At 39.1% G+C, this 26,548-nt stretch overlaps 2 protein-coding genes across 3 annotated transcripts in view; one reads left to right on the forward strand and one right to left on the reverse strand.

Annotated features, from left to right (window-relative positions):
• Positions 1–26,548, reverse strand: part of PTGR1 (prostaglandin reductase 1) — a 99,022-nt gene that overhangs the window by 45,410 nt on the left and 27,064 nt on the right. The gene's annotated exons all lie outside the window — the stretch shown is intronic.
• DNAJC25 (DnaJ heat shock protein family (Hsp40) member C25) lies at positions 5,948–26,528 on the forward strand. Of its 2 annotated transcripts, XM_012736708.3 has the most exons (4): positions 5,949–6,415; positions 20,332–20,484; positions 23,069–23,539; positions 25,292–26,528. In XM_012736708.3, exons 1-4 carry the CDS (start codon positions 6,080–6,082, stop codon positions 25,412–25,414), a joined length of 1,083 nt encoding a protein of 360 aa, XP_012592162.1. In that variant the 5' UTR covers positions 5,949–6,079; the 3' UTR covers positions 25,415–26,528. The 2 variants fall into 2 exon arrangements, with proteins under 2 accessions (XP_012592163.1, XP_012592162.1); XM_012736709.3 differs by lacking the exon at positions 20,332–20,484 and having other exon boundaries at positions 5,948–6,415.

Raw genomic sequence — 26,548 nt, forward strand, 5'->3', positions numbered from 1 at the left:
GTTATTTTAAAAATATATGTGTATTGAAGCATTCCTATCTCCACTTTGAAGGGAAGGATTTTATTAATAATTTTGAGATTTTCCTGCAATTTGAAAATGTGGCTATTAAACAGAGACTTCTATTTTGGAATCAGTATGTGTGTTTGGTCTGAGACAAGTTAACGTCAAATGAAATAATGAATGTTAAGTTTATGGAGATCTCAAGTCTATGTTGATACTAGAGAATGTTAACTGTATTCCATATGAGTTTCAGACACTGTTTATCAAAACTTAGAAATACTGTACAGACCAAGTCCCAATTACAGGAATCCTAAATAGAGTTCTAATCAAGTTGCTTATCACAAGCTGTTGTTAGCCTACAAGTTTACTGGTTCATTGAAGTCGTTTGGCTAAAAATTATCTGTGAAGAAATTATTGTTTGCTTATTTGTTCTCCTTTTATATGGCTTATGAAGAAATTCAAGGTACAGATAGATAAGATATAGAGTGTTGGATTTATATCTCAAAATCCATCCGTGGTCATTTAATCTTGAACTTTGGACTAAGAGAAATACAGTCGAAGGCTAGAGTTCAGGTAATGAGGATGTTTTGGCTTAAGATGTTATTACTCTAATAATTTATATTGGTCAAAACAACGTACCCAGAGGATTGTTCTGATTTATTGAACATGTCTACCTAAGCAGTTGGGTAGTAACTGAAGGTAGTAGGTAGTAAAGAACCCTCATACCCCAGCCCTTGCCTGGGTTCTAGCAGGAAATAAACCACTGAATGATAGGCCCCCTGATTCTTCTACTACAGCATTGGGAAAGAAAGCCAGAAAGAAGGTAGTTTTGTTTTGTGGGCAGAGATTGTGGGGAGAACATTTATAAATGGTACAGCCCTGCCGCTGTAGTTAGTAGTAGTATATCCAGACTATACTCTAACACCTCAGGTTTTTCTTAGGACTGGAAAGATGGAGATTCATGGAATAGTTAGTCCAGGAAAACCATAAACATCAGCTCTGACTTGAGGGGTAGTGGGGGCATGGGCAATATATGTAATCTTAACATTTGTACCCCCATAATATGCTGAAATAAAAAAAAACCATAAACATCAAGTCTGTCATAAGCCACATTTGCTCATTCAATAAATATTTATTAAGCACCTATTATATGCTAGACACTGTATATACAGTAGTAGAAAAAATAGATTGCATTTTATAGTTGATTATTGCCAATAGAGATACATGGTATTAATTTTCTGCATTGAATTGTGTTACTCTTGATAAAATCTAATAGCTTGATTGTTGATTCTGTTAGTTTTTCTAGATGCTCATATCATTCGTAATATGAGAAGTTTTATCTCTTCTTTGACAATGCTTATACTTTTTGTTCTTCTCCTCATAATGCAGACAAGAACCTCTGGTATCATATTAAGCAATGGCAAGGATATTACAATGGCTCTTTTGTCTTTTCCTGATCTTAAAGGAAGTTTCTCTATTAAGTCTAACTTTGCAGTAAATTTTTTTATATAGAAACTTTACCAAGGTAAGAACATGTTTTAGTATTTCCATTCTGCAATTTTAAAAATCATAAAGAGGTGTTAAACTTTATATAATTTTTTCTGTATCACTTGTGAGAATCATATGATTTAAAAAAATCTATTAATTATTAATATATTGATAAATATTCTGATGGCAAACCACTTTTACATTGCTGTAAAGATTCTTACTGGGCTACTGGTAGGTGCAGTAGCTCACACCTGTAATCCTAGCACTCTGGGAGGCTGAGGTGGGAGGATTGCCTGAGGCCAGGAGTTCAAGCCAGCCTGAGCAACACAGTAAGACCCCATCTCTAAAAATAATTCAAAAATTAGCTGAGTATGGTGGTCATGCCTGTAGCCACAGCTACCCAGGAGGCTGAGGTAGGAGGATTGCTTGAGCCCAGAAGTTTGAGGTTGCAGTGAGTCATGATTGCGTCACTGACTCTAGCCAGGGTGACAGAGTGAGACTCTGTCTTAAAAAAAAAAAAAAAAAAAAGATTCTTACTGGATCAAGATGTAGGATTTTTTAAAAATTCTTTTGGATTCAATTAGCTGTTTCTATTTTTTTTTTGTTTTTTTTTTTTTGAGACAGAGTCTCGCTTTGTTGCCCAGGCTAGAGTGAGTGCCGTGGCGTCAGCCTAGCTCACAGCAACCTCAAACTCCTGGGCTCGAGTGATCCTTCTGCCTCAGCCTCCCGGGTAGCTGGGACTACAGGCATGCGCCACCATGCCCGGCTAATTTTTTATATATATATCAGTTGGCCAATTAATTTCTTTCTATTTATAGTAGAGACAGGGTCTCGCTCTTGCTCAGGCTGGTTTCGAACTCCTGACCTTGAGCAATCCGCCCGCCTCGGCCTCCCAAGAGCTAGGATTACAGGCGTGAGCCACAGCGCCCGGCCTCTATTTTTATTTTTGAGACAGAGTCTCACTCTCTTGCCCAGGCTAGAGTGAGTGCCATGGCATCAGCCTACCTCACAGCAACTTCAAACTCCTGGGCTCAAGCGATCCTTCTGCCTCAGCCTCCTGAGTAAGTGGGACTACGAGCATGTGCCACTATGCCCAGCTAATTTTTATATACATTTTTAGTTGACCAATTAATTTCTTTTTATTTTTAGTAGAGACGGTGTCTCAATCTTGCTCAGGCTGGTTTCAAACTCCTGACCTTGAGCAATCCTCCCCGCCTTGGCCTCCCAGAGTGCTAAGATTACAGGCGTGAGCCACCACACCTGGCCTCAATTAGCTATTATTATTTTCTTATATTGCCCTTATCTGCTTTTGGAATTGATATGACACTAACCTCCTTGAAATTGATGGATAGGTTTTAAAAGTCTCCTATTTTTTGTAGGAACTTGATTTTTTCAGGAGAAACAATCTTGGATAACTTTTAAGTTTCCTTAATGTTAATACAAGCAGCAATTTTGATATTTTATATTTTTCTAGGAACTTTTGCATTTCATCCAAGTTTTCCAATTTCCTGTTTGTATGATGATTTGCCTAAGATTTTATTACAGATTCTGGTTCATAGGGTCTCCTACAGTAAGAGAAATAAAGTGAAACCTAGTGCAGGCAGCACTTTCCAAGCACATTGTCCACCTTTCTGAGTACAGTAACTCTGTCCAGGTTGTGTATTCCCATGATTATTCTTAACATTTGACCTTGGCCTGGACTGGACCTTTTGGGATCCTTCCTGGCTCCCCTGTAGTTTGCTTTATCTTCCTTCAGGTGAGGAATGCTCCTTTATGCTGTTGGCCATGGTGAGCTACTAAGAGGGGTAAAAGAGAACTTTATGAGAATTAGGGCAAAAGAAGTGGTAAGTACAGGCTTAATATAGGGTGTCCCAAAATTCTCCATATAAAGGAAAAATTTTGTAAAATTTTGTCATGACTATTTTGTAAATAAAGGTACATTTAGCTACAATTTCTTGTTTTGCCTATGTATGGCGACTTTTGGAACACCCTGTAGCTATAGGGTGTCCTTTTGTAGTGATGAAAAGTTCTGGAACTAGGTAGAGGTGATGGTTGCACAACATTGTGAATATATGTAATGCTACGGAATCGTACACTTTAAAATGGTTAAAATAGTAAATTTTATATTATGGTAATGCACAATAAAAAATTTACAGAAAGAAATAATGTAGAGAGCAGCTGCTACTCCTAGAACTGAGGGAAAAATAAGGAACTTAGAAACTCAGATGAGGCGCTTGCCCCACTTGAAATTAATTTTTTTAATTGTGCTAAATACGCATAACATAAAACTTACTATTTTAACGACTTAAAGGTGTACAACTTAGTGGCATTAAGTACATACACAGTGTTGTGCAACCACCTACCTAGTTCCAGAAATTTCATCACCCTGAAAGGAAACCCTGCAGCCATTGAGCCTGCATGTACTACATCTTTTGCTCTGAGGAGAGAGTGTGGTTGCTCCAGGAGCTCCCTGCCTGCTTCTGTGGGGAAGAAACCGGCCTCTGCTAAGAGCTAACAGCTGCTACCAATCTGGTTCCAAAGACACTGACTCCAGCTGTGTTCGAGTCCTAGTGTTGTAACAATTACCACACACATCGGTAATTAAAACAGCAGAAATTTATTATTTCACAATTCTGGACATTGGAAGTCTGAAATCAGGGTGTCAGTAGGGTGGGTTCCTTTTGGGGCCTTTGAGGGAGAATCTGTCCCTTGCCTCTCTCCTAACTACTGGTGACAGCCAGCAATCCTTGGCATTCCCTGGTTTGTGGTAACTTAACTCCAATCTCTGCCTTTGTCTTATAGGATCACCTTCCCTGCATGTTTGTGCCTCTGTTTTCTTTTCTTATACAGAAACCAGTCATTGGGTTAGGGTCCACCCTAATCCAGAGGAACCTAATTTTAACTAGTAATTATATCTGAAAAGACCCTATTTCCAAGTAAGGTCACATTCACAGGCACCATGTTAAGACTTGAACATATCTTTTTTGGGGGAACGTAATTCAACCCATAGCAGGAGCCATCACCAATGTGGCAGCAAAGAAACTGGTGCTGAATTGGGAACCCTGTTTGCTGTGAGGAAAAAATGTCTCCTTTTCCTTTTCCAGCCTATTATACCCCCTCAAGCACCCTCTACTGGCAGAGTTTAACACCCAGGCAGACAGCAATGGGGAAATGTCTGCAGAGGATATAATTCCCCAGGGTAAGGAATGGTGGGTTTTGGCAGCTCAGAGGACAACTAGCACAGCTGGGGACCCAAGTTCTGTCTGCTTTGAAGTGAGCCTTCCCTAGCCTCATTTGATCTTTTCATTGTGGTAAGAACATTTAATATAGGTTCTACCCTCTTAACAGATTTTTTTTGAGTCAGAGTCTCACTCTGTTGCCAAGCTAGAGTGCTGTGGTGTCATCATAGTTCACTGCAACCTCAAACTCCTGGGCTCAAGCGATCCTCCTGCCTCAGCCTCCAGAGTAGCTGGGACTACAGGTGTGCACCACCACACCTGGCCAATTAAAAAATTTTTTTTTGGTAGAGACATGGTCTCACTCTGTTGTCCAGGCTGGTCCTGAACACCTGGCCTCAACTGGTCCTCCTGCCTTGGTCTCCCAATATACAAGTGTTACCGGTGTGAACCACCATGCCCAGCTTCTTAAGAGGTTTTCAAGTGTTCAATGCAATATTGTTATCTATAGGCTTGTATATGAGGAGCTTGCATGGAGGAAGTGAACTGGGTAGCCTGTATTGAGGCAAGGGTCAATAAAAATTATCAAATGTTTCAAATAGGGAAATGACATGATCCAATGTGGGGACAGGTGACATCTAAACACAACGTTTCAAACAAATGCACCACCCTACACCACAAGTTTATGATGGGGGTGGTGGTACTATAAGCATCTAGTGTGGAGAGGCCAGGGGTGCTGCTAACCATCTTATAATGCATAGGTCAGCCCCTCCAAGGCAACAAGCTATCTGATCCAAAATGTCAATAGTGTGGAGGCTGAGAAACCCTGAACCAGATGGCCATGAGTTTTTAGGGTCCTTAGTAGACAGCGTCTAGAATCTCTAAGTTCATCTTCCGTTTGGTAAGGCGTCCGGGGCTGGAGACTTGGCTTTAAAACCCTACGCACATATCTTCTTGACGCTGATAATGGGATGCAAGAGAGCCTGGATACCTATTGCAGCAAGTGAAAAAATTATTTGGTTTTTTTATCTGAAATTAAATTTAACTGAGCATCCTGTGTTTTTTGCAATGATGTCGAAAAGGTTGCGTGTGACAGCCATTGTGTCCGAACACACTGGCTAAGTGAGCCTGGGACCCACAGACCGACATCCTCCAGCGATGATCCGACGGAGAACAATTCTTCCGGCTGCTGGGACTACGGTAGGGAGGCCTTCCGGGACAGACCGGAAGCGGCCCCGGGCTGAGGCGTCCTTCTCCCCTAGCAACGTGCTGGAAAGGAAGTGGTTGCTGCAGCCGCCCTTGTGCGCCTGCGCGGAGGCGCCCGCTGCTGAGGTGGAGCGGGGTCTGGCGGCCGAGCCGGGCTCCCGGCGGAGCTGCAGAGCCGCTGGGGTGGCCGAGCCGCCTGCGAGGCCGGGATGGCGGCGCCGCTCGCTCCACGCCGGGGAGCCGGGGCTGCCGGCCGGCGCTGGTCGGTGCTGCTGTCGCCCCTGCTGCTGCTGGTGCTGCTGCGGGCGCGGCCCGCGGGGGCCCTGGTGGAGGGGCTGTACTGCGGCACGCGGGACTGCTACGAGGTGCTGGGCGTGAGCCGCTCGGCCGGCAAGGCGGAGATCGCGCGGGCCTACCGCCAGCTGGCCCGGCGCTACCACCCCGACCGCTACCGGCCCGAGCCCGGCGACGAGGGCCCCGGGAGGACGCCGCAGAGCGCCGAGGAGGCTTTCCTGCTGGTGGCGACCGCCTACGAGACTCTGAAGGTGAGGCCCGTGGGCGCGGATGGGCTTCGGGGACCGGCCGCGGGAAATGCGCGGCGCCGCGCCCTCGGCCCCCGGAACGCGGAGCGAGTCGCCACCGCGACCCTTAGGGTGCTCGCGTTTGCCACGTGGCCCTGGGAAAGAGCCGAGTCAGCCCACTGACCCGCACGGGAACAGCCCTGGGCCTTGGAGGGTCAGCCAGCCCCTTCCCCCTTTTCGAGACAGTGTTATGCAAAGCTTTGGGCATCTTAAACTTTGGGGAAAATATTTTAATAACTTGCAGTTCGTATTTGGAAAGCAGGGTGATTACTAGGGGCTGGCGTAGGACACAGGAAAGGTCTCCAATATTGATTGACACTGTGATCATATCAATTTGATATAACAGCAACTTGGTTTCTGGGGATAGTATTAATGATGACATTTATAATAGCTTGGGTTTAAGGAACTTGGAAACTACTAAGAAGAGCAATGAAAAACCAGTAAGAAGACCGGATGTTTGACTCTTGGCTCTGACAGGTCTGTATGACCTTGGATAGAGACTTAATATGCCAGAATAGCTGTTTCTTCATATGCAAAATTAAGGCCATGATACCCTCACAGGGTTATTTATGGGGATTAAGTGATAAGTGTGCGAACCCCCCTATATAGCACTCATAAATAGCTGATTAATGACTTGAAGTGCAAGACTCTCAGAATTTCTACTAGGAAATATTTTGTGACTATGTTTTCACATCTCACTTGACAGAGGGTTTATTGCATCCCGTGAGTATGAATATGGGGATATAGCTGATGCTTTTTTATTCTATTACTGCAAAGATTAAACCATGTAAGAAATAACAAAGTTTAAATCATAGTTGATGGCTTCAAGGCCCCATCATACTATTGCATCAGCAATTGTAGTTGTAAAGTCTTTCTTTCTAGTCTTTTGATTTTGAGGCAGAGTTCTCCATGTTGCTATCTTGTCTGCTTTTAATGACTATACTTAGAGTGGTTATACTATAATTTAACCACGGACTGTTTCTCCACGTTAGTTTTCCAGAGCTGAAAATACTGAGTCAAGGAGTTAATGACTTCATTTATATTTTCCAGAGCAGTTTGGATAATTTGGAATCACAAAATGAGTGTCTCTAGTTCATTAAATTCTAACTAGCATTAGCGAGATTATAATTCTTATGGACTGATGTATGGGTGGGGAATTGGGAAAGTGAGTGCTGAGTCCAGAGGGCTTTGTTGCCCATTACTCAGGATAAAGAATGAGGAGAGACTTCAGAAAAGTGGGAAATAACTATCTCCATCCAGGGTACCCCAGCATATGAAGCCCCAACCTGTGTTTTTTGCAGTCAGCCAGAAGCCCTGCTGGCGGTGCTTCCAACCCTGGTGGTGCATAACTGGGGGCCCAAGACAGAGAGCTTCCAGAGACATTGCCAGTTGTTGCTTTGTGGGATTGGGGGGTGAGTTGGTTTGGCATGAGAATGGCGATCATGTTGGTAAGAACTTTGAAAACAAGTGCCAAAGTGAGGGAGTAGAAATAGGGCCATAGAGAAATTCTTGCTGAGAGGGATCCCGGGTGTCTAAACATTCTCGTTATTTTTTTGAAGAGACAAATTTGTAAGACTGATATGGTGGACCTGTATGGTTACCTCTAAAAGTTTCTACCTGTAAAGTTTAGCCCTGATTTGTCAGCTAATAAAAAGCTAGATAAAATAATCTGTCCACTCAAGAACAAGGAACTTTTAGGCAGTCAGAGACTAGTATGTCTGGAGAAAGTGACACTTGTACTCTTGATTCTGACAGGTTTGTGATAGCTGCAAATGCCTTGGAATAGGGAACTAGAAATGGGGTTGTACCGATGGAGGAGGGAGTGAAGGGAGTGCTCTGTAGCACCCCTAGGCCCCCTCCCCCTCCTTGTATTACTGTGGAAATTATCTGAGAGAAAAGGAATGTGTGGGGATAGTTTGGGCCCTTGAAAATAAGACCTAGCAGGACTCTATGAAAACTCCCATTTTAAATTTATAGAGATGGACCTGGATTTAACTTGCAAGTGGAGGGCCTCCACAAACTGTTTACCTCATTGCTGAGACCCTCTCCTGAGATAAGGAAAAGGGCTTTGACTTGATGTGTGTGGGAGAAGTTTTTGAGAACCAACAGGGTGGTCTGATTTTATTTCTGTCGTAATGGAGAATTGTGAGGAAGTTGCCAAAGATTATCTTTTCTGGGTGAAGCAAAGGCACAATGAACTGGGGTCATCCAATTTGGAGGGCCTCAGCCTTCCAAATTATCCCATTGAGGCCAAGGAGATGTAACCACTGTTGTGCTTGGATTATATCTTTATACTGTAGGGAGGGCTTGTGAAGGGTAAGAGGTCCAGGTGGCTTTTGCTAAGAGCAGATCAGATGAAAGAGTGGGAGAAGCTGAGTTCCAGTGGCTGTGAAATAAGAAGGGATGCAGAAGCCTATCTCTGAATGTTGATAATAAATGTATCACCAAAATGGAAATTGTATTTGTATAAAACATTAGTGGATTTATGACTCAGGTTATTTTGGTTAAAGGAATGCCCTTTTGAGAGATTTTCTTTTTTAGGTGTTTGTTAAAAAATAAGTACACTAACATGATTTAGATACAGTTGCTAAGACAAGAAGATGTGACACTTGGACATTACTATTTTATCAACAAGATTCTACTTGTGCATGGAGAGGTTGAGGAAAACCAGAAAAAGAAGGATGGGTAATGGAAGGAAAAGGGCACTGGTCAGATGCTTAGTTCACATTATCAAAGAACGTACGATTTCAGATCTCAGCAGGCGTGCAGATTTTACACACTGTTTTATAAATTAAGACAATGTAGTAGTATTTAGTGTATTTGACTATTGGGGATTCAGGGAATTCATGGACTTTGGAAGTTAAGTAAGTGGACTTTCACTCTCTGTGTCAACATTGGATCTCATGAGGTAGAACAATCTAGTCCTGTTTATGTGTTTTTAATGCGGCTATAGCACTTATCACACTGCACTGTAAAAACTGAGTAGGTCTTCCCCTCTCTGCTAAATCAGGCTCCTTGTATTTTGTGTGTATATCCGTAGCACTTACCACAGTGTCTGGCACATCAGATAACTAATGTTAATAAAAACTCATACCTGCAGACAGATTCAGATAGAATGGAAATTGAAAATGGATCTTGCCATTTTGACATTGTTATATGCAGCCTACTTTGCTATTTAACCCAAATTAATTGTAATTTTAGAGTGGTATAGATAAGTAAATTGGATGGTTATAAATGAAAAATTCCTACATGAGAGAAAAATTGCACTTCTATTTTTAATTTTCTAAGGGTTTTTAAGTGAGAACAATAATTTTTGAATGTAGATAAAAATTGGATGAAACTGATGAAATTGTGAGAAATGGCATAGAAATAAGCAGATGAGGGAACAACTAGAAAGGATGCACTTAGAAACACTATGATTGGTAGAAAATGGGAAAGTGTGGAATTTGATAGGATTTTGCAAGATCACAAGATAAGAACATAGAAAAGGTCTTAGGAATATTGCTGGCATGAAGGTCATCTGATAAGTTAAAGGAACGTGTAGAGAGCCTTTTACTCCAGACTTGTCTTGGAAGGGAGGCATTACAGGGAACACTTTAGCTTCTTTTTATCAGTCTGATTGATGTGGCAGGGTTTTAGCACTTAGGAAGATTTTTGGCAAAAAAGGTGGGATGGATCGATTCTGAACCACCTGTCCTGTTATGTTACTGTTAATTCTTTTTTTTTTTTTTTTTTGAGACAGAGTCTCACTTTGTTGTCCAGGCTAGAGTGAGTGCCGTGGCGTCAGCCTAGCTCACAGCAACCTCAAACTCCTGGGCTCAAGCGATCCTCCTGCCTCAGCCTCCCGAGTAGCTGGGACTACAGGCATGCGCCACCATGCCCGGCTAATTTTTTTTTTTTTTATATATATATCAGTTGGCCAATTAATTTCTTTCTATTTATAGTAGAGACGGGGTCTCGCTCTTGCTCAGGCTGGTTTCGAACTCCTGACCTTGAGCAATCCGCCCGCCTCTGTTAATTCTTTAGTATATTCTCTTATTCAGTCTTTCCTTTAACCAGTACTGACATAGGTCCTGGGAGGAGACCATAACAGTGGAAAAGGAACAGTTCCTGACTTTAAGCTTTTTTTTTTTTTTTTTTTCTTTTTTTTTTTTTTTTTTTCTTTTTATTTTTGCTTCCTTTTTCAGAGGCATTTTGGCCTGCAGCTGGTCGCCGACTTTGTTACCAATGTCTCCAAGAGCTGTTCTTGGCCTCAGCCCCGGCTTGGAGGCTGCAGCAGTGGCCACAGGCACACGCTTTGCGCCTGCCATACCGATCTTCGCCTTATTTTCAGCATTAGTTTTCATGTTCCTGGTGACCCGGAGCGCCATGGCTTCCTGTTCACCAGACAGCAACTCCCTGACTTTAAGCTTTTAATATAACAGGGGAGACAGATACTTATTGTTCAGTTATTATTTATTTAAGTTATATAATAAAAGTACATGCAGATTATATTGCAGCACTGAGAGGAAGCAATTATGTCTTCTTGGATTGGAGAAGAATGTACTCTTTGAGCTGATCTAGAGCAAAGTCACCAAGGTTGACAGTGAAGGGACATTTCTGGTAGAGGGAAAACTTGATCAACAGAAACACGGAGTCATGAGTGTGCAAGGCTTGTTCCAGGAATGAGATGTAGTTTGGTGAGGTATTATAGTACTGAGAATTTTCTCCACTAATGATCACACTGTTATATTTCTCCCAGGGACTCTTGTTTTGGGGAAAAAAATTAACTGCACTTATTAATATTGCTATTCTTTTTCAACATCATCCAGATTTTAATTAGTAATTCATAATAATTAAGTATTCATAAGACTATTGTAAAATTATATAAATTTCTATTACAGTTGTGTTGCTGATAAACAACCAAATTAAGTGAATTTATGTACCATGGATGACAGATAGCTTTCATTTGATATGCCAGCTCTGATTGGTCATGACTACCTGGAACCCTTGTGTTTTGTGACCTTTTCTGAGTTTAGTAGGAAAGAGTGACCCGTTTGATAGTGATTTCTCCTGTGGGTCCAGAAGAAGGATACGGTAGCATATGTGTCACACTTAACTATTTCTGCGGTGAACCCATTAATGGGTTTTTACCATTGGTTGTACAAATGGTTTTTACCATTAATGAGTTTAACCCATTCATTTACTTTTTACTGATTCCTTAATTTCAGCTGTTATTCCCTACTTATGGCTGAGGTTGATTATGTACCAGATGTATTTGATTCTGGTGCTATGACTGCCTGACACATAATGTCATCAACAACAAATCAGAACTCTTGATCAACCCAAAAACTAATAAATTGATATAATTCCAGTCAGAGACTGAACATTTGACATTTTAATTTAGCTTGTGCAGATTTATCAAGGGTAAATGGAACATTTTAAGATATTCAGAAGAGTACAAAGACTCTTACGGCATTTTTTATAGACTATAGAGTATTTTCTTCTAGGTTGGAAGCCTGTGAAATACATAGGAGGGAGACCAAGGAGATTGGAACACAATTTGGAATCAGATGATGAACAAGCCTTTAAGCTGTGTTTAGGAATTTGAATAGTTCTCAGAAGTATAAAGTGGATAAATGACATAATCTTATGTTTGTTTCAGAAAGAAAATTCTGAGGGAAGCAATATTGAGACAGGGCTGGGGAGGGCAAGAAGATATTCTTGACTGAACTCATTTTATTTCCACCATCATCTTCTGGAATCTCATCATTCCTCTTTTTTAACTTGAGAATCTCTTTGTTCATTTCCCATGCCTTTCACTTAATTTTGCTTCTTTTAAAGCTACACTCACATTTTTCTTCTTCACTGTTCATTGTCTTTACTTTCTTATCTCCCTTTCATTCATGCTGTTGTACCAGCACATGTATTGCAACTGTTTTTTCTTTTTTTTGAGATAGATTCTCACTCTATTGCCCAGGCTAGAGTACAGTGACATTATCATAGCTCACAGCAACCTCAAACTCCTGGACTTAAGCAATCCTCCTGCCTCACCCTCCCAAGCAGCTGGGACTAAAGGTGTGCATCACCATGCTCAGCTAATTGTTTAATTCTTTTGTAGAGAGAGGGTCTCGCTATGTTGCTCAGGCTGGTCTTGAAATCCTGGCCTCAAGTGTTCCTCCTGCCTCTGCCTCCCAAAGTGCTGGGATTACAGGCATGAGCCACAATGCCCAGCCTGGAACTGTTCTCTTTAAGGTGAGCAATGACACTCCAATCACCAGATCTGATAGCTGCTCCTCATTTCTGCTTTCTACGGGAACTCTTGTGGCACGTGATATTGTTGACCCTTTAGATTTTTAAGGATGCAGACCCCAACACCTGGCCATGGACCATACTGGTCTGTGGCTTATTAGGAATGGGCCCCACAGCAGGAAATGAGCAGCAGGCAAGGAACAAAGCTTCATCTGTATTTACAGCTGCTCCCCATCACATGCCATGCTCATCTGCTCCGCCTGTCCCAGCTCCCGGGTCTATGGAAAAATTGTCTTCCATGATTCTATGAAACCAGTCCCTGGTGCCAAAATGGTTGGGGACTGTTGCTAAGGTATTCCTCCCTGACTTCGCTGATGGTAATCCTCTCCTGTTTATCTTATCCTTTTCAGTCTTTATAGTCTTCTTTTCCTCTGCCAACGCCTTAAACATTGCTTTTCCGGGGAGTTCTGTCCATTTTGTACTCTTCTTTTTTATTTTCTAAGTTCTTCCTGACAAACTTCAACTATTAATATATCCTTGACATCAGCCACTGCTTTTAAGCTGACAACTCTAAAACCTGCATGTTCTTCAGGCTCATATTTTCAGTTGCCTCTCCTCTGTAGCAAAGGTACCCATAATTAAGCATGTCTGAAATCAATCTTGTTATCTTTCTTAAAACATAAACTCTAAAGGAGGATATAATTATGACTCTCATACAAATACTAAGTGAACATGGGTCAGAGATTTTATTTAACTCATTAATTAATGAGGGAACCAGTTCAAAAGAGAAAAAAATGCCACGTTTGTAGTCAGATCGGGAGTTCTGAAATATGCTTGTAAAACTGGCCAGTATCCACAAGACAATAATCCAGGCGTCCTCAAACTACAGCCCACGGGCCACATGCTGCCCACCTAGGACATTTATCCGGCCCTCTGGGTGTTTTTGTCGCCGCTGCGTGTCCTGCTTAGCAGCCGACTCGTCCGGGCCCACAGTGCGCACTCTTCAGCGGTCTGAGGGACAGTGAACTAACCCCCTGTTTAAAAAGTTTGAGGATCCCTGCAGTAATCAGTTGCATTCCACTGAACACAGTTTGTCTTTCTGTGAGCAGGAATTATTTGCCCTATTTCCAGTTTTCTATATGTTATTTCTGTCTCTACAGAGTTAATGTAGGTTAGTCAAAGAGAAAGGTGCTCTCCTACAGGAATAGGTAATCCTTGGAGACTCTAGGAATTGAAAGGATATTTTTATTCTTCCTGTTTCAACATCTTCCACAATTTTTCCCTGCATCTTCTCTAAACTTGCTGTCCTCTTCCTGTATTCTTTTTTGAGACAGAGTCTCGCTTTGTTGCCCAGACTAGAGTGAGTGCCATAGCGTCAGCCCAGCTCACAGCAACCTCAAACTCCTGGGCTCAAGCCATCCTCCTGCCTCAGCCTCCCAAGTATCTGGGACTACAGGCATGCGCCACCATGCCTGACTAATTTTTTATTTTTATATATACATACATACGTATATATATATATGTATATATATATATGTATATATATACATATATATATATATATAAGTTGGCCAATTAATTTCTTTCTCTTTATAGTAGAGAAGGGGTCTCGCTCTTGCTCAGGCTGGTTTTGAACTCCTGACCTCGAGCAATCCTCCCGCCTCAGCCTCCCAGAGAGCTAGGATTACAGGCGTGAACCAAGGCGCCGGGCCTTCCTGTATTCTTTATCTTGGTGAGTAACATGGTCCACACAGTAACTATAATTAGAAACTGGTATCATGGTCAATATCTCCTTAGATTCTTTTGTACCACTTTAATTACCAAGTTCAATTTATTTGATTTCTTAGCTGCTAAAATCTATTTCTTCCTCATCCCATTTTTTACAACAGTACTAGAGTTGCTTTCAAAAATATATACTTCTACACAATGCTGTTGTTCTTATACTTGAAAACATTTTGTTTTTGAGTAGCACAGGTGATGATATCCTAACTTTGGCATAGCATCCAAGATCCTCTACAGTTCGTATCCAGATTTACCTTCCCAGCTACATTTACTACTCCTTTCTTCCAAGTCTCCCCAGTGCTTAAACTTCACTGAATCCACCATATTTTTTGCTGCTTCTGTACCTTAACACTTCCTGCTTTCTTTGCCTGGAACAAGTCTCACCATACCTTACTTGCTTTTCAAAATCCAGCTCTCATTTCATCTCTTCTGTGAATCCCATTGGCAGGTCCTAGGCAGTGTTAGTCCCCTGTTCCTTAGCACATTTAATTGTGCTTTTCTTTTCTTCTAGATGGGAGGGTTCTTGAGGCCAAGACCTCATCTTATATGTCATTTTGTCCTCCTTTGTGTTCAACACAGGCTTGATGCTCTGTATCATTATTTGCTGGACCGAAAATGACTAAGGTTTTTAAAAGCTTACTTGGTGACCAAGTAGATGGTTATAGTACTAACTGAAACACTGAAGAGCAGATTTGTTTTTTGAGCATGTTGAATTTGAAATATTTATGTTAACATTTAGAAAATGTTGAGGACATAGTTGAAAATAGCAGGAACCAGGGAAAACAGGGGTAGTATTCCCAATCAAGGAAATTGTTGAGACTACAGGCAGAATGAGAAGAGAAGACATATGACAAGATAGTTGCACTAGTGACTGGTGGGCAGGGAACAAGAAAAGAAATGAAACTGATAGCAGTTAATTTTCTTCCTCTTTAGTAGGATATAATGGCCCAGAAAAATATTTAGGGAAGCAGGGCTTATTTTATTTTGAAGGATCATTTATGTATGTGTGTGTGTGTTTTAAAAATAGGATTAATATATGTTTTTAAGAATGAATACAATATTATTACATTTTCAGATATTATTGATTCCTGGCCTTTACCATTTGAAAATGGCTTCTATACTCTGTATAATAGAAATTTTTAATGTAAAGCTGGCTGCAATATCAAATTATTGCAATTTATGATTTCCTTCAAAGGCAAGAGCGTAATATATTTTACCTTTGGGGAGGAGGGATGATCATTTTCATAAGAGAAGGAAGGATTCAGTGCTTTCTTTGCTTGTGGGTTTCCTCTTGTTCACTTTTGATCTAGATATTGGTGGCTATGTTCCAGTCCTCCTGCGTAAGCCCAAGAGGATTGGGAATGGAGTGGACACCAGCAGAAGCACCATTTATTCCTGTAGAGATTAGAAACAAGGAGTTTATTGCCCTGCTTGTCAAGGCTCAGGACAGAGAGGAGGAAGAAACAAGTATAAAGGTTTTGGTTTTGGAAAGAAGTTGGAATCTCCAGACTCTGGGACCTTAAGATCCACAAAATTGCTGAAAGAAAAAGTACTACCTTATTGAAAGGTAAGATAATTAAACTGTTTTAAGGTTTAAGTTATTTTAGCCAAAGTAGCATATTTTCATAAGCTATGAGTTCAAGCAGTCATTTCTGCTAAGCTGAAGTTCTAGTGACATAATCACCCATCTAGCTTTTCTGGTGAGATGGAGGCCTGTGTGGCTGCAGAGATGTATATAGTGAGGGAAAACCTTTATAAAATTTTACTTGTTTTAGAAATGACAGTTACTGAATGCCAGGCACTGTGCTAGGCCTTGGATATACAGAGATTAATGAGTCACCCTACCTATCTTCTAGAAATTTTCATTCAAGGAAAAGAAAAAATTGATGATTACAATGTGATAAGTGCTATAAAAAATAGATATGAAGTGTAATAAGAGTGGTCTAACTCTGAGGTGGTAACATTTATGTCCTAAAGGATTAACAGAAGCTCATGAGTTTGGAGGAAAGCAATGGGCTTCAAGTTAGAATTATATGTTCAAAGGTATAGGTGTGAAAATGCATGTTGTATTGGAGGAACACACCAAATTCTAGAACTTGCTATCTGAATGTTTGCTATGGGTAAAAGAGGGGAGAGTGCTAAGAGATGTTACTAGGTAGGTAAGTTTGGGTGTGTTGTGAGGCCTGGCTGCGTGCAAAGGACATTTTAACTTTGGCCGTGGGGAAGCATTCGAGATAAAAAACCAAAAATTGTGGGCCTACTGTAGTTCCATAATGAGTAGGAGAAAAAAATAAATATATTGTCTTAAAATAAGAATGTACTTTCACTCTCTAATTGAGTTCCAGAAAGAGAGATGGTCCTTCTTATTCTGTGTTTTCTTTGCTAATATTTCTGGTATCCTCTTGTTCTTACTAGGTTGATTCTAATCTTTGTAGGTAACTAAAGAGTAGTATTTTGACTTAAGCTGTTGAGAACTCCTAACTTTTACCAATTTGTGCTGACCTTGAATACTTTCTGAAGTGTATGCATGCCTCAGCCTAAAGATCATTTTATTCATTCTGGAGAAAAAGCCATAAGCCCTAGAGTAAAGATTAGATAAATTGAATACATGCTGCAAGGAAGTGGCCAAGTTTCTAGTCACTAGTTGTGACCAAAACAGGGTCATAAACTTATGGTGACCTCGAGGAAGAGAAAACCATCGAAAGAGAAGTCGAACATGACTCTGAGACCTTTTGCAGGAATTAGGTGGTATGAGGACTCATTAGATGGCTCTGAATAGACTCCACAGGCTCTGCTTGCAGTAGAGTGGCCGGACATGCTGTATAGATTTTGGAGTTGCTTGTGTTGGAACATTAATTGACCATCCTGTTAAAAGAGTTCAGGACTTGGTGAAGTCACAAATCTAGAAACCAGTGAGAAGATAGTGACCCTGGTGGAAGATCTGGGTGAAATGCTTTGAGGAGGGATGATATCTGTATTCTGTGGAATGTGACCTTCACTAAGAGAACAAAAAAGAGAAGGTAGCCATTGGACACAAGATTTCCATGACACTCAGAGACCTTGCTGTGTATGTCAACTAGAGGGAACACAGACTGCCAGGGCAAAGGGCTGAGCGTAGACAGAGATGCCGGAGGATTGCAGGAATCTGCTGTCAGTGTGCTGTTTAGTTTCCAAGCTATTTAATATGTGTAATCTGGTTAGAGCAAGAACAATCGTATTGGAAGAAATACACTTCAGAAGAAGGCATCTGTTGAGATAGGGAGGCTGAGTTAAAAGTCAGGAATTTCAGGCTCAAAACAGGGCATTTCTATAAAATTAGCCCAAAGGCAAAAAGTGGAGGGAGAATGGGAAAAGTTCTCAAACGGCTATCTGGAAGCAGTCAGATTGAGACACCTCAAGAGACATGGGCTGTAGTCTTCAGGACTGTATGTGTGATCTCTGCAAAGTTTTAGGCTTTCTAGTTTAGAAGCTCTGGAATATGATGATGACCTAACGAAAGAATAATGGATTGACAGTTGAGACATATGGCAGTTGCCACAAGAAAATCCTTTCTCACGGAAGAGAACATACTAGGAGTGAATTTGAAAATAATATCACCTGTGCTCACTTCTCCATATATAATTGGCACTTCTCATATTGACGCTCCATGTAGTGCCATGAAATAATCTTTAAATATATTCATATCTAATTAAACCAGATACTATTAATAGTTTATATAGTTTCATATATCAGTAAGAAGTAAAACATTTTGAGTATAATGAATGTAGGAGAAGAACTGTTACTGAGAATGGTCTCGCTCAGTTTCAAAACCTTTTTTTTTTTTTTTTTGAGATAGGGTCTTGCATTGTTGCCCATGATGGAGTACAGTGGCACAATCATAGCTCACTGTAACCTTAAACTCCTGGGCTTAAGTGATCCTCCTGCCTCAGTGTCCTAATTAGCTAGGACTACAGGCACATGCCACCAGGCCTGGCTAATTTAAAAAAGAATTTTTCAGTAGAGATGAGGTCTCACTATATTGCCCAGGCTGGTCTTGAACTCCTGGCTTCATGAGAGCCTTCTCCCACTTCGGCGTCCCAAGTGCTGCTGGGATTACAGGCGTGAGCCTCCTCACCCAGACGATTCAAAATTCTTAATAGAAAATACATAATGATTTTATTAGATACAAGGAAGATTTTGTCATTAGCAAACAACTTGTTTTTTTTTTTTTGGAGACAGAGTCTTGCTCTGTTGCCTGGGTTAAAGTGCCGTGGCATCAGCCTAGCTCACGGCAACCTCAAACTCCTGGGCTTAAGCAATCCTTCTACCTCAGCCTCCTGAGTAGCTGGGACTACAGGCATGCACCACCATGCCTGGCTAATTTTTTCTATATATTTTTAGTTATCCAGCTAGTTTCTTCCTATTTTTTAGTAGAGACGGGGTCTTGCTCTTGCTCAGGCTGGTCTCCAACTCCTGACCTTGAGCAGTCCTCCTGCCTTGGCCTCCCAGAGTGCTAGGATTACAGGCGTGAGTCAACGTGCCCAGCTAGCCAACAACTTGTTTTAAATCTAAGAAACTACATGTTGGGGAACTCAGAAAGATGCCCTAAACAGACCTTAGAGTATCTGTCTGCAGTCGCGAGGAACTAATTTTAGATTTTGAAATGCCTTTAGCTAAGAATCTGCAACTTTATGAATGTTGAATAATTCATCCTAGAAGGAAACCCTCTGAGTTAAAAAAGATTTTTATTTTTGTAATGGTTTTTCTTGCACTCACATCTAGAGAGTAAAGAATTTGTTTTGGTCTTACTTTTTATCTTTAGCATTCGTTTTTTTTTTTTTTTTAGAAATGGGACAAGTTGAAAAATAAATATTTTTGTGTGTGGCATAAAGAGCAAATCATAACTTAGTTTAATAACTCTCAACTTATGTAGCTCAATAAAACACTGACATTTATTCCTGTTAGAAATTGATTAGAATTAGAGAAGATTTTTTTAAAAAAATGTTTTATATGTGAACATTCAGAGCAGTATTTCAGAATGCTATAATTCTTTCAGTGAGTTTGTATGAGTAAGAAAGATCTATATGTTACCTCGTTTATGTACTAGGCTGTGACAATGTGTTACGATAGTAAAGCACTATATATTTGTAGCATGTTTTTATATAATATTTGCCATTTGATATTCAAAACAACTATGTGAAAATAGTAGGGAAGGTATTGTTATCTCTTTTTGTAGATGAGGAATAGTCAGACTCAGGCTAAAATTTTGCTGTTAAATTTAATTTAACAAATTAAAATTTGCCCAATGTCACAAAGCTAGACTGTGACCATTGTACTGCATTGATGTCTCAAAGTTTCTGAGGTGAGCATAGTTCAGTTTTGTAGGCACAGACTGGCTCCACCTACTTTCTGCTGTCTTAATCATTGCTTTCAGCAGAAGACTTTCTATACAAGGCTGGAACATGATTTTGAATATATACAAGAGATAAACATTTTTTTAAATTAACAGCTGAGAATAATTGTCAACATGCTCTTAAGTTATAGGAACATGGTGCCATCCTTATTAGCACCACAGCATGAGCTAAAAAGCAAAAAAACCTAAATGCTTAATTATTATTAAAGTGTTTTTATTTTTCCTAGAAGGCTAATGATATTCAAGAGTTTTAAGAAATACTTTTATTATGCTTTTATACCTAGTATTAAAGCTCTGGAAACAAATTTATATGTCTTTAAAGAGTTATAGGCAATTTTTGATTTTAACAGTTTCAATTCTTTTGCTCACATTAATCTTACATAATTATAAAATTCTAGATTTTGACTTAATAGATTATAAACTAAGGCCATTTAACGAAATATCCTATGAAATTGGGTATCTTGTCATTTTACAGGATGAAGAAACACGAAAAGATTATGACTACATGCTGGATCATCCAGAAGAGTACTACAGCCATTACTACCACTACTATAGCAGGCGCCTAGCCCCTAAAGTAGATGTTAGAGTAGTGATTTTGGTCAGCGTGTGTGCTATTTCGGTGTTTCAGGTGTGTATTGATGGATATGTGTATCTGTGTGTACGTGCACGAGTGCACATTGCCTAGTGCTAGTCATTAAATTGAACTGCTAGTATCTTTTTGTAAAATTTTACTTCTGTTTGAGATTAATTTTTTACATTAGAAAACTATTCATTTATTCAACCAGTTGGAATCTTTGTCAGTGGGAAATCTAAGAAATTGATGATGAATGTTGTTACAGAATACAAAAGAGGCTGGGCATGGTGGCTCACGCCTGTAATCCCAGCACTCTGGGAGGCCAAGCTGGGAGAATTGCTTGAGATCAGGAGTTTGAGACCAGCCTGAACAAGAGCAAGACCCTGTCTCCACTAAAAATAGAAAAAATTAGCCAGCTGTGGTGGTGTATGCTTATAGTTCCACCTACTTGGGAGACTGAAGTTAGGGGTATCACTTGAGCCCAGGAGTTTGAGGTTGCAGTAAGCTATGATGATGCCACTGCACTCTAGCCCAGGGATCAGAGGCCCTGTCTCAAAAAAAAGGAAAGTACTTCAACCCTTAAAAAATCCAGATATTTTCTCTTTGCTCCCTTTGGAGTATTTTCCATGTAATAGCCAGAGTAAATGTCAAGTAGATCGTATCATTTACCTTTGTAGAACTTTTCACTGATTTCTTATTAAACTTGGGAAAATCTGAACTCCTTAATTTGACCTAACAGGTCCTGGCTTCCATCACCAAATGTCAGTAGTGTTTGCCATCACAGTAACAACCAAAAATGTCCCGCATATTCCTATGTAACCTCCAAGGGCCTTTTTGCTTAGGTTGAAAACCACTGAAATAGGCTGGGCACAGTGGCTATGCCTATAATCAATCTCAACACTTTGGGAGGCTGAGGTGGAAGGATCACCTGAGGTCGGGAGTTTAAGACCAGCTTGGGCAACATAGTGAGACCCCACCCCTACAAAAATTTTTTTTAATTACTCAGGTGTGGTGGCTTATACTTGTAGTCCTAGCTGCTTGGAAGGCAGAGATGAGAGAATCTTTTGAACCCAGGAGTCAGAGTTGTAGTGAGCAATGATCATGCTACAGCACTTTAGCCTGGACAACAGCGCAAGCTCCTGCCTTTAAAACAATAAAAAAAAAAAAGAAAAGAAAAGAAAACGCTGAAATAGATTAAAAGAGGTACAGTAGGCCAGGCGTGGTGGGTCATGCCTGTAAACCTAGCACTCTGGGAGGCCAAGGCAGGCGGGTCATTTGAGCTCAGGAGATTGAGACCAGCTTGAGCAAGGGTGAGACCCCGTCTCCACTAAAAAAATAGAAAGAAATTAGCCGGACAACTAAAAATATATAGAAGAATTTGGCTGGGCATGGTGGCGCATGCCTGTAGTCCCAGCTACTCGGGAGGCTGAGGCAGGAGGATCACTTGAGCCCAGGAGTTTGAGGTTTCTGTGAGCTAGGCTGATGCCACAGCACTCACTCTAGCCTGGGCAATGAAGTGAGACTCTGTCTCAAAAAAAAAAAAAAGAGGTGCAGTAACATTTTATGGTTTACAATATCACAAAAATTTAACGTCAGCCTGAAATTTTTTTCCCTCTTATTAAAATAACCATGCCTATCATGTGTTCTTTTAGTGGAAAAGAACAAGTCAAATGACTAGAATGAAGCAATTTGTTAGTTTGAAAATTACTTCTTTGGTTTAATTGGTAAAAGAATTCCTGTTGAAAACTGAAGTGGTGTATTTTAATGTGTCAAGTTTTGTAGAATTATTACTCTTTCAAAGGGGAGAACAGGGATAATTTCACTTTTTTAATTTAAATAATGTTAATACCATAGTAACCTTATTTTTTGGCTATTTTTAATAGATTCCATTATCATATTTCAGGATGTTATTGGTATAACTGCTATATTCATTCAGTAAAACAGAAACTGAAATGTATGGAGGTATATACATGTAAAGAGCAGGGCTTTTTCTGACAATAAAAGCTTTTGTGGTTGAATACATTTATGAAGTATGTTAATGTTTTCCTGTTTAAACAGGTAGAGTTCAAACATATTTGAATCTTTCATCAGAATAGGAGGAGTGCTATTATGATACATGTGGATGGTTTAGGAAAATATGAATGAATGTAATTGCTTGATAATACCCTGTGAATTCTTTTAAACAAATTCCTTACCAGCTAGTTTTTGCCATTTAGCTCTTCCTCTAGTAAGCAGGTTTCAGTTTAAGAACAACAACGACAATAACAACAACAACAAAAAAAAAAACAGAAAAAAAATGTTTCTTCATAGTGATCTATAATCTAGGGAAGAGTTAAATGGTAAAGATAGGAAACCGCAGGTGTGTTGTGATCCCATCAGTCAGTCCTTTAATCTTGGTTATCTCCTGTGTGGATAAATAGCTTTTTGGCTTAGCTCAGAGTTTACCTTATTTATCCAGCCTTGAAATCCTGTGTACATGTGGGCATTGTTCAGTTGCATCTTTTAGCTACAAAATAAGATCTTTGAGACCCCTATTTTTAATCATAATGGGTTTCTTGGGTCGTGGTATTTACCAAGACACTATCATCTATTAATTTTGGTAAAAAAATGACTCATTTTTCTTTGTCAAATATTCTAGTTTTTCAGTTGGTGGAATAGCTACAATAAGGCAATCAGCTACCTAGCCACAGTACCCAAGTACCGGATTCAAGCTACAGAAATCGCCAGGCAGCAGGGGCTGCTCAAAAAAGCCAAAGAAAAAGGCAGAAACAAAAAATCCAAAGAGGAAATTCGTGACGAGGAAGAGAACATCATAAAGAACATTATAAAAAGTAAAATAGATATAAAGGGAGGCTATCAAAAACCCCAAATATGTGATCTTCTTCTGTTTCAAATTATCTTAGCTCCTTTCCACCTGTGCTCTTATATAGTCTGGTATTGCCGATGGATCTATAATTTTAACATCAAAGGCAAAGAATATGGAGAAGAAGAGAGACTATATATCATACGTAAATCTATGAAGATGTCAAAGTCTCAATTTGATAGTCTAGAAGATCATCAGAAAGAAACTTTTCTTAAACGGGAACTCTGGATAAAGGAGAATTACGAGGTGAGTAGTCACTCTGCTGTGATTTTAATGTCATTCTCCTGACCAAGTTAAAATTAAGTATATGATAAGAGATCCCAGGATTATATTCAAATTTCTGAAATCTAAGAGTTAAATAATGAATAAAGATCTTTTATTGAGATTATGACTGTATTTGAGAGCGGGACAGTAGGTTTTTAACCTGTAATTTCTCTTTTTAAAAGATGAACTTCAAATACTTTTTTGACTAATTCTGAAAAAGCTTTAAGAGTGGTCTAATTTGTTGTGTTAAACTGTAATGGAATGATATGTATGTTTGCAAGGATGTTACAACAGCTTTCTGTTAATTGCTCTAAGTAAAATGTGGTCTTCCCCAAGTTTTCTTCCAGTCTTGTAAACCTAACTACAGAGATTTAAAAAAAACCCCAAAACAGAGAACAAGAAATGGAAATTTTGTTGAAATAACTTCATTTCAAAATAATTGAGCACAGAATCTTCTACATAATAATACATATATGGAAAGTTACTTTTAAATTAAATTGACTTACTATAATGCCTCTAAACTTTTGGGCATTGTAATAAATGCTTTATTCTGTAATCGTCAGCTACAAAAATTACTTTGAGATGATCAGCTACCTAGCCACAGTGCTAAAGGGACTAGCAGTCTCATCATAATGATATTGTTTTGCATTCTGGGTAAAATTGATTAGTTAATATAGTAACTATAAGAATTGAGCACAGTGAAACTCTTAAGACATCTGAAATACATTAGTTTTTTTAGTTTCATAGTCATTCATTTTATAGGTAATGTCCTAAATAGATTTTACTGAAAGTAAAGTTTTGGTCTGAATTATATTAATATTTAAGTAATTTAACTTCCAAATTGCCAGATGTTTTGCCAAGTAGTTACCTGTGTATTCATCCTGTTTATAAAGAAAATAAAAATGGAAGGCAACAGACTAGTTAGCTCCTATAAATTATTTGAAAAGTTTTCTCTTTTAAGTAGGTTAAGCAGCCCAATCAGAAATCTGTGTCTTTCTTAAAGTGCTATTCTGGGGTGAATTATAGTATGTTATCTTAGTCATTACTTCCTGATATTTAGAAGTAAAATCATTTCTTTCTACAACTTAATGTGGCTATGAAACTGGCTATGACAACTTGTCCATTTTGTTTCAGTTGACATCCACTAAAAGTTCCAGAAATGCAGATATTTTTTGTTCTCTGTGTTTTCATAGGTTTTAACTCTATGGTGTATTTAGACTTCTTTGGAAACTTTAATAAAAAATATTTTGAAAAACCAATAATTATCTTTGAAGATAAAAATAGATATCAGTTTAGTTTGGAGACAAACATATATGTAAGGTCATTTTGTTCCTTGGTTAAGATCAACAAATCTGAAAGTCATCAGTTAAATTTTACAAATACAGTATTGATTCTTTAATATTGGACATAAATTGTAGAAAGGAAATCTTAAGACCATTAAACTCAGCTTATATTTGATTTCAATGAGGAGAAGAATGTATTCCTAGGTTCCAGAAATCAGTGACAAAAAATTACTAGTTCTTGTTGTAAAGGTTGTTCTTTTTTAACACTGAATGTTAAAATGATTAATTGCTTATTAGTATTTTTAGATGAATGGTTTTCAGAAGACAAACCAGTACATTCACTGGAAACTTTTACCTCAGTTATATTTGAAAAATGTAAATATGCCATAAAGCTTATGGCAAATGTTTCTCTTTGGATTGTAAAGTCATTTAGTGTTATTTATACTTTTAGGTCTACAAACAAGAGCAAGAGGAAGAATTAAAGAAGAAATTGGCAAATGACCCTAGATGGAAGAGGTATAGGAGATGGATGAAGAATGAAGGGCCTGGACGGTTAACATTTGTGGATGACTAAAGATTGGTGGAGTGCTAATATGCCAAACCTGAATCATGATTTTATTTTCATAACTGAATTATTTTAGAAATGTATCAAGTGACTGCTCCTCAGCAGTAACTAAAATTCCTCAAGTGTTTGATTGAAGAGAATAATGTAGAAATTTAAATTTTTCCCTTAAAACTTTATACATAAGACATTTATGATTATTCAATTTTTATAATCTGTGGATTTTGTTAAAAAATTTCATGTGGAGATTTATTAGTTGCCATTTAAAAATTTTATATGTTTAGTTAAAAGATTTGACATGAAAATTTATTAGATACCATTTAAAATTTTTGTGTGTTCAGTGTTTATTCTTTAAGAGTGTTTCCTTATTCTTTGTTCTAGTGCTACATTTTTCTGCTTTCCCGGCCTCTATATTTTCACAAAATTTAAAAAAATTTAGTAGCATTTAATGACATTATCATGAGTGTCTTTCTAGATGCAAACTTCTTCAGCAGACTGATTCAGCTATCACATTGTCTTCATTACAATCATTATAGGATTGAAATATGTTCAAAATAACCTCTCTAGGAGAGGCTTCTCCTAAACTGTCTTTATTATATACCCTTTACCCTGTCATAATTTTCTTGATAAGATCAGAAACTCTCCAGGAGAGTGAGTCTACCCCCACGTCCTTGTAGGATGATCTTGCTTACAGTCTCATTGTAGGACTATATTCTCAGACAAACGTTTCTCCAGGAAGGACCCTGTGAAAAGGTCTTTTGTACCACAGGATTGCTCTTTTTCTTTTCCTCTTCAGTTTAAAAAAAAAAGTGACAGGGCATAGATAGTGTACTGAAAAGCTGTTCATATATTATGAAGTCTTTGACTGGTGAAAAATCCATTGTACCTGAGAGTATTTACATGCACTTAAACCAGAAAGAAGAGGTACATGGCTATGTGCTGTTCTATCAACTAATGAAATATAAATGTTTTTATATGTGTGGAAGTGAAAGTAAATGACACATAATTTGGCTGAATCAAGCATGATACTACACCAGAGTATCAGTACACATTCATAGTAGTGAATCAATACTCCTGTTAAAGGATTTATCCCATTGTTTGATATTAATAAAGTGGTTGCAATATATCATAAGTTTGTTGGTATGA

The sequence above is a fragment of the Microcebus murinus genome, chromosome 12, assembly GCF_040939455.1.
Source record: "Microcebus murinus isolate Inina chromosome 12, M.murinus_Inina_mat1.0, whole genome shotgun sequence".
NCBI lineage: Eukaryota > Metazoa > Chordata > Mammalia > Primates > Cheirogaleidae > Microcebus > Microcebus murinus.

Excerpts from the sequence above, each read along its gene's own strand:
- DNAJC25 (XM_012736708.3), top strand. The coding sequence starts at position 6,080 with ATGGCGGCGCCGCTCGCTCCACGCCGGGGAGCCGGGGCTGCCGGCCGG. Across the intron at positions 6,416-20,331 it reads CCGCCTACGAGACTCTGAAG|GATGAAGAAACACGAAAAGA; the intron begins GTGAGGCCCGTG and ends GTCATTTTACAG. Across the intron at positions 20,485-23,068 it reads GTGCTATTTCGGTGTTTCAG|TTTTTCAGTTGGTGGAATAG; the intron begins GTGTGTATTGAT and ends CAAATATTCTAG.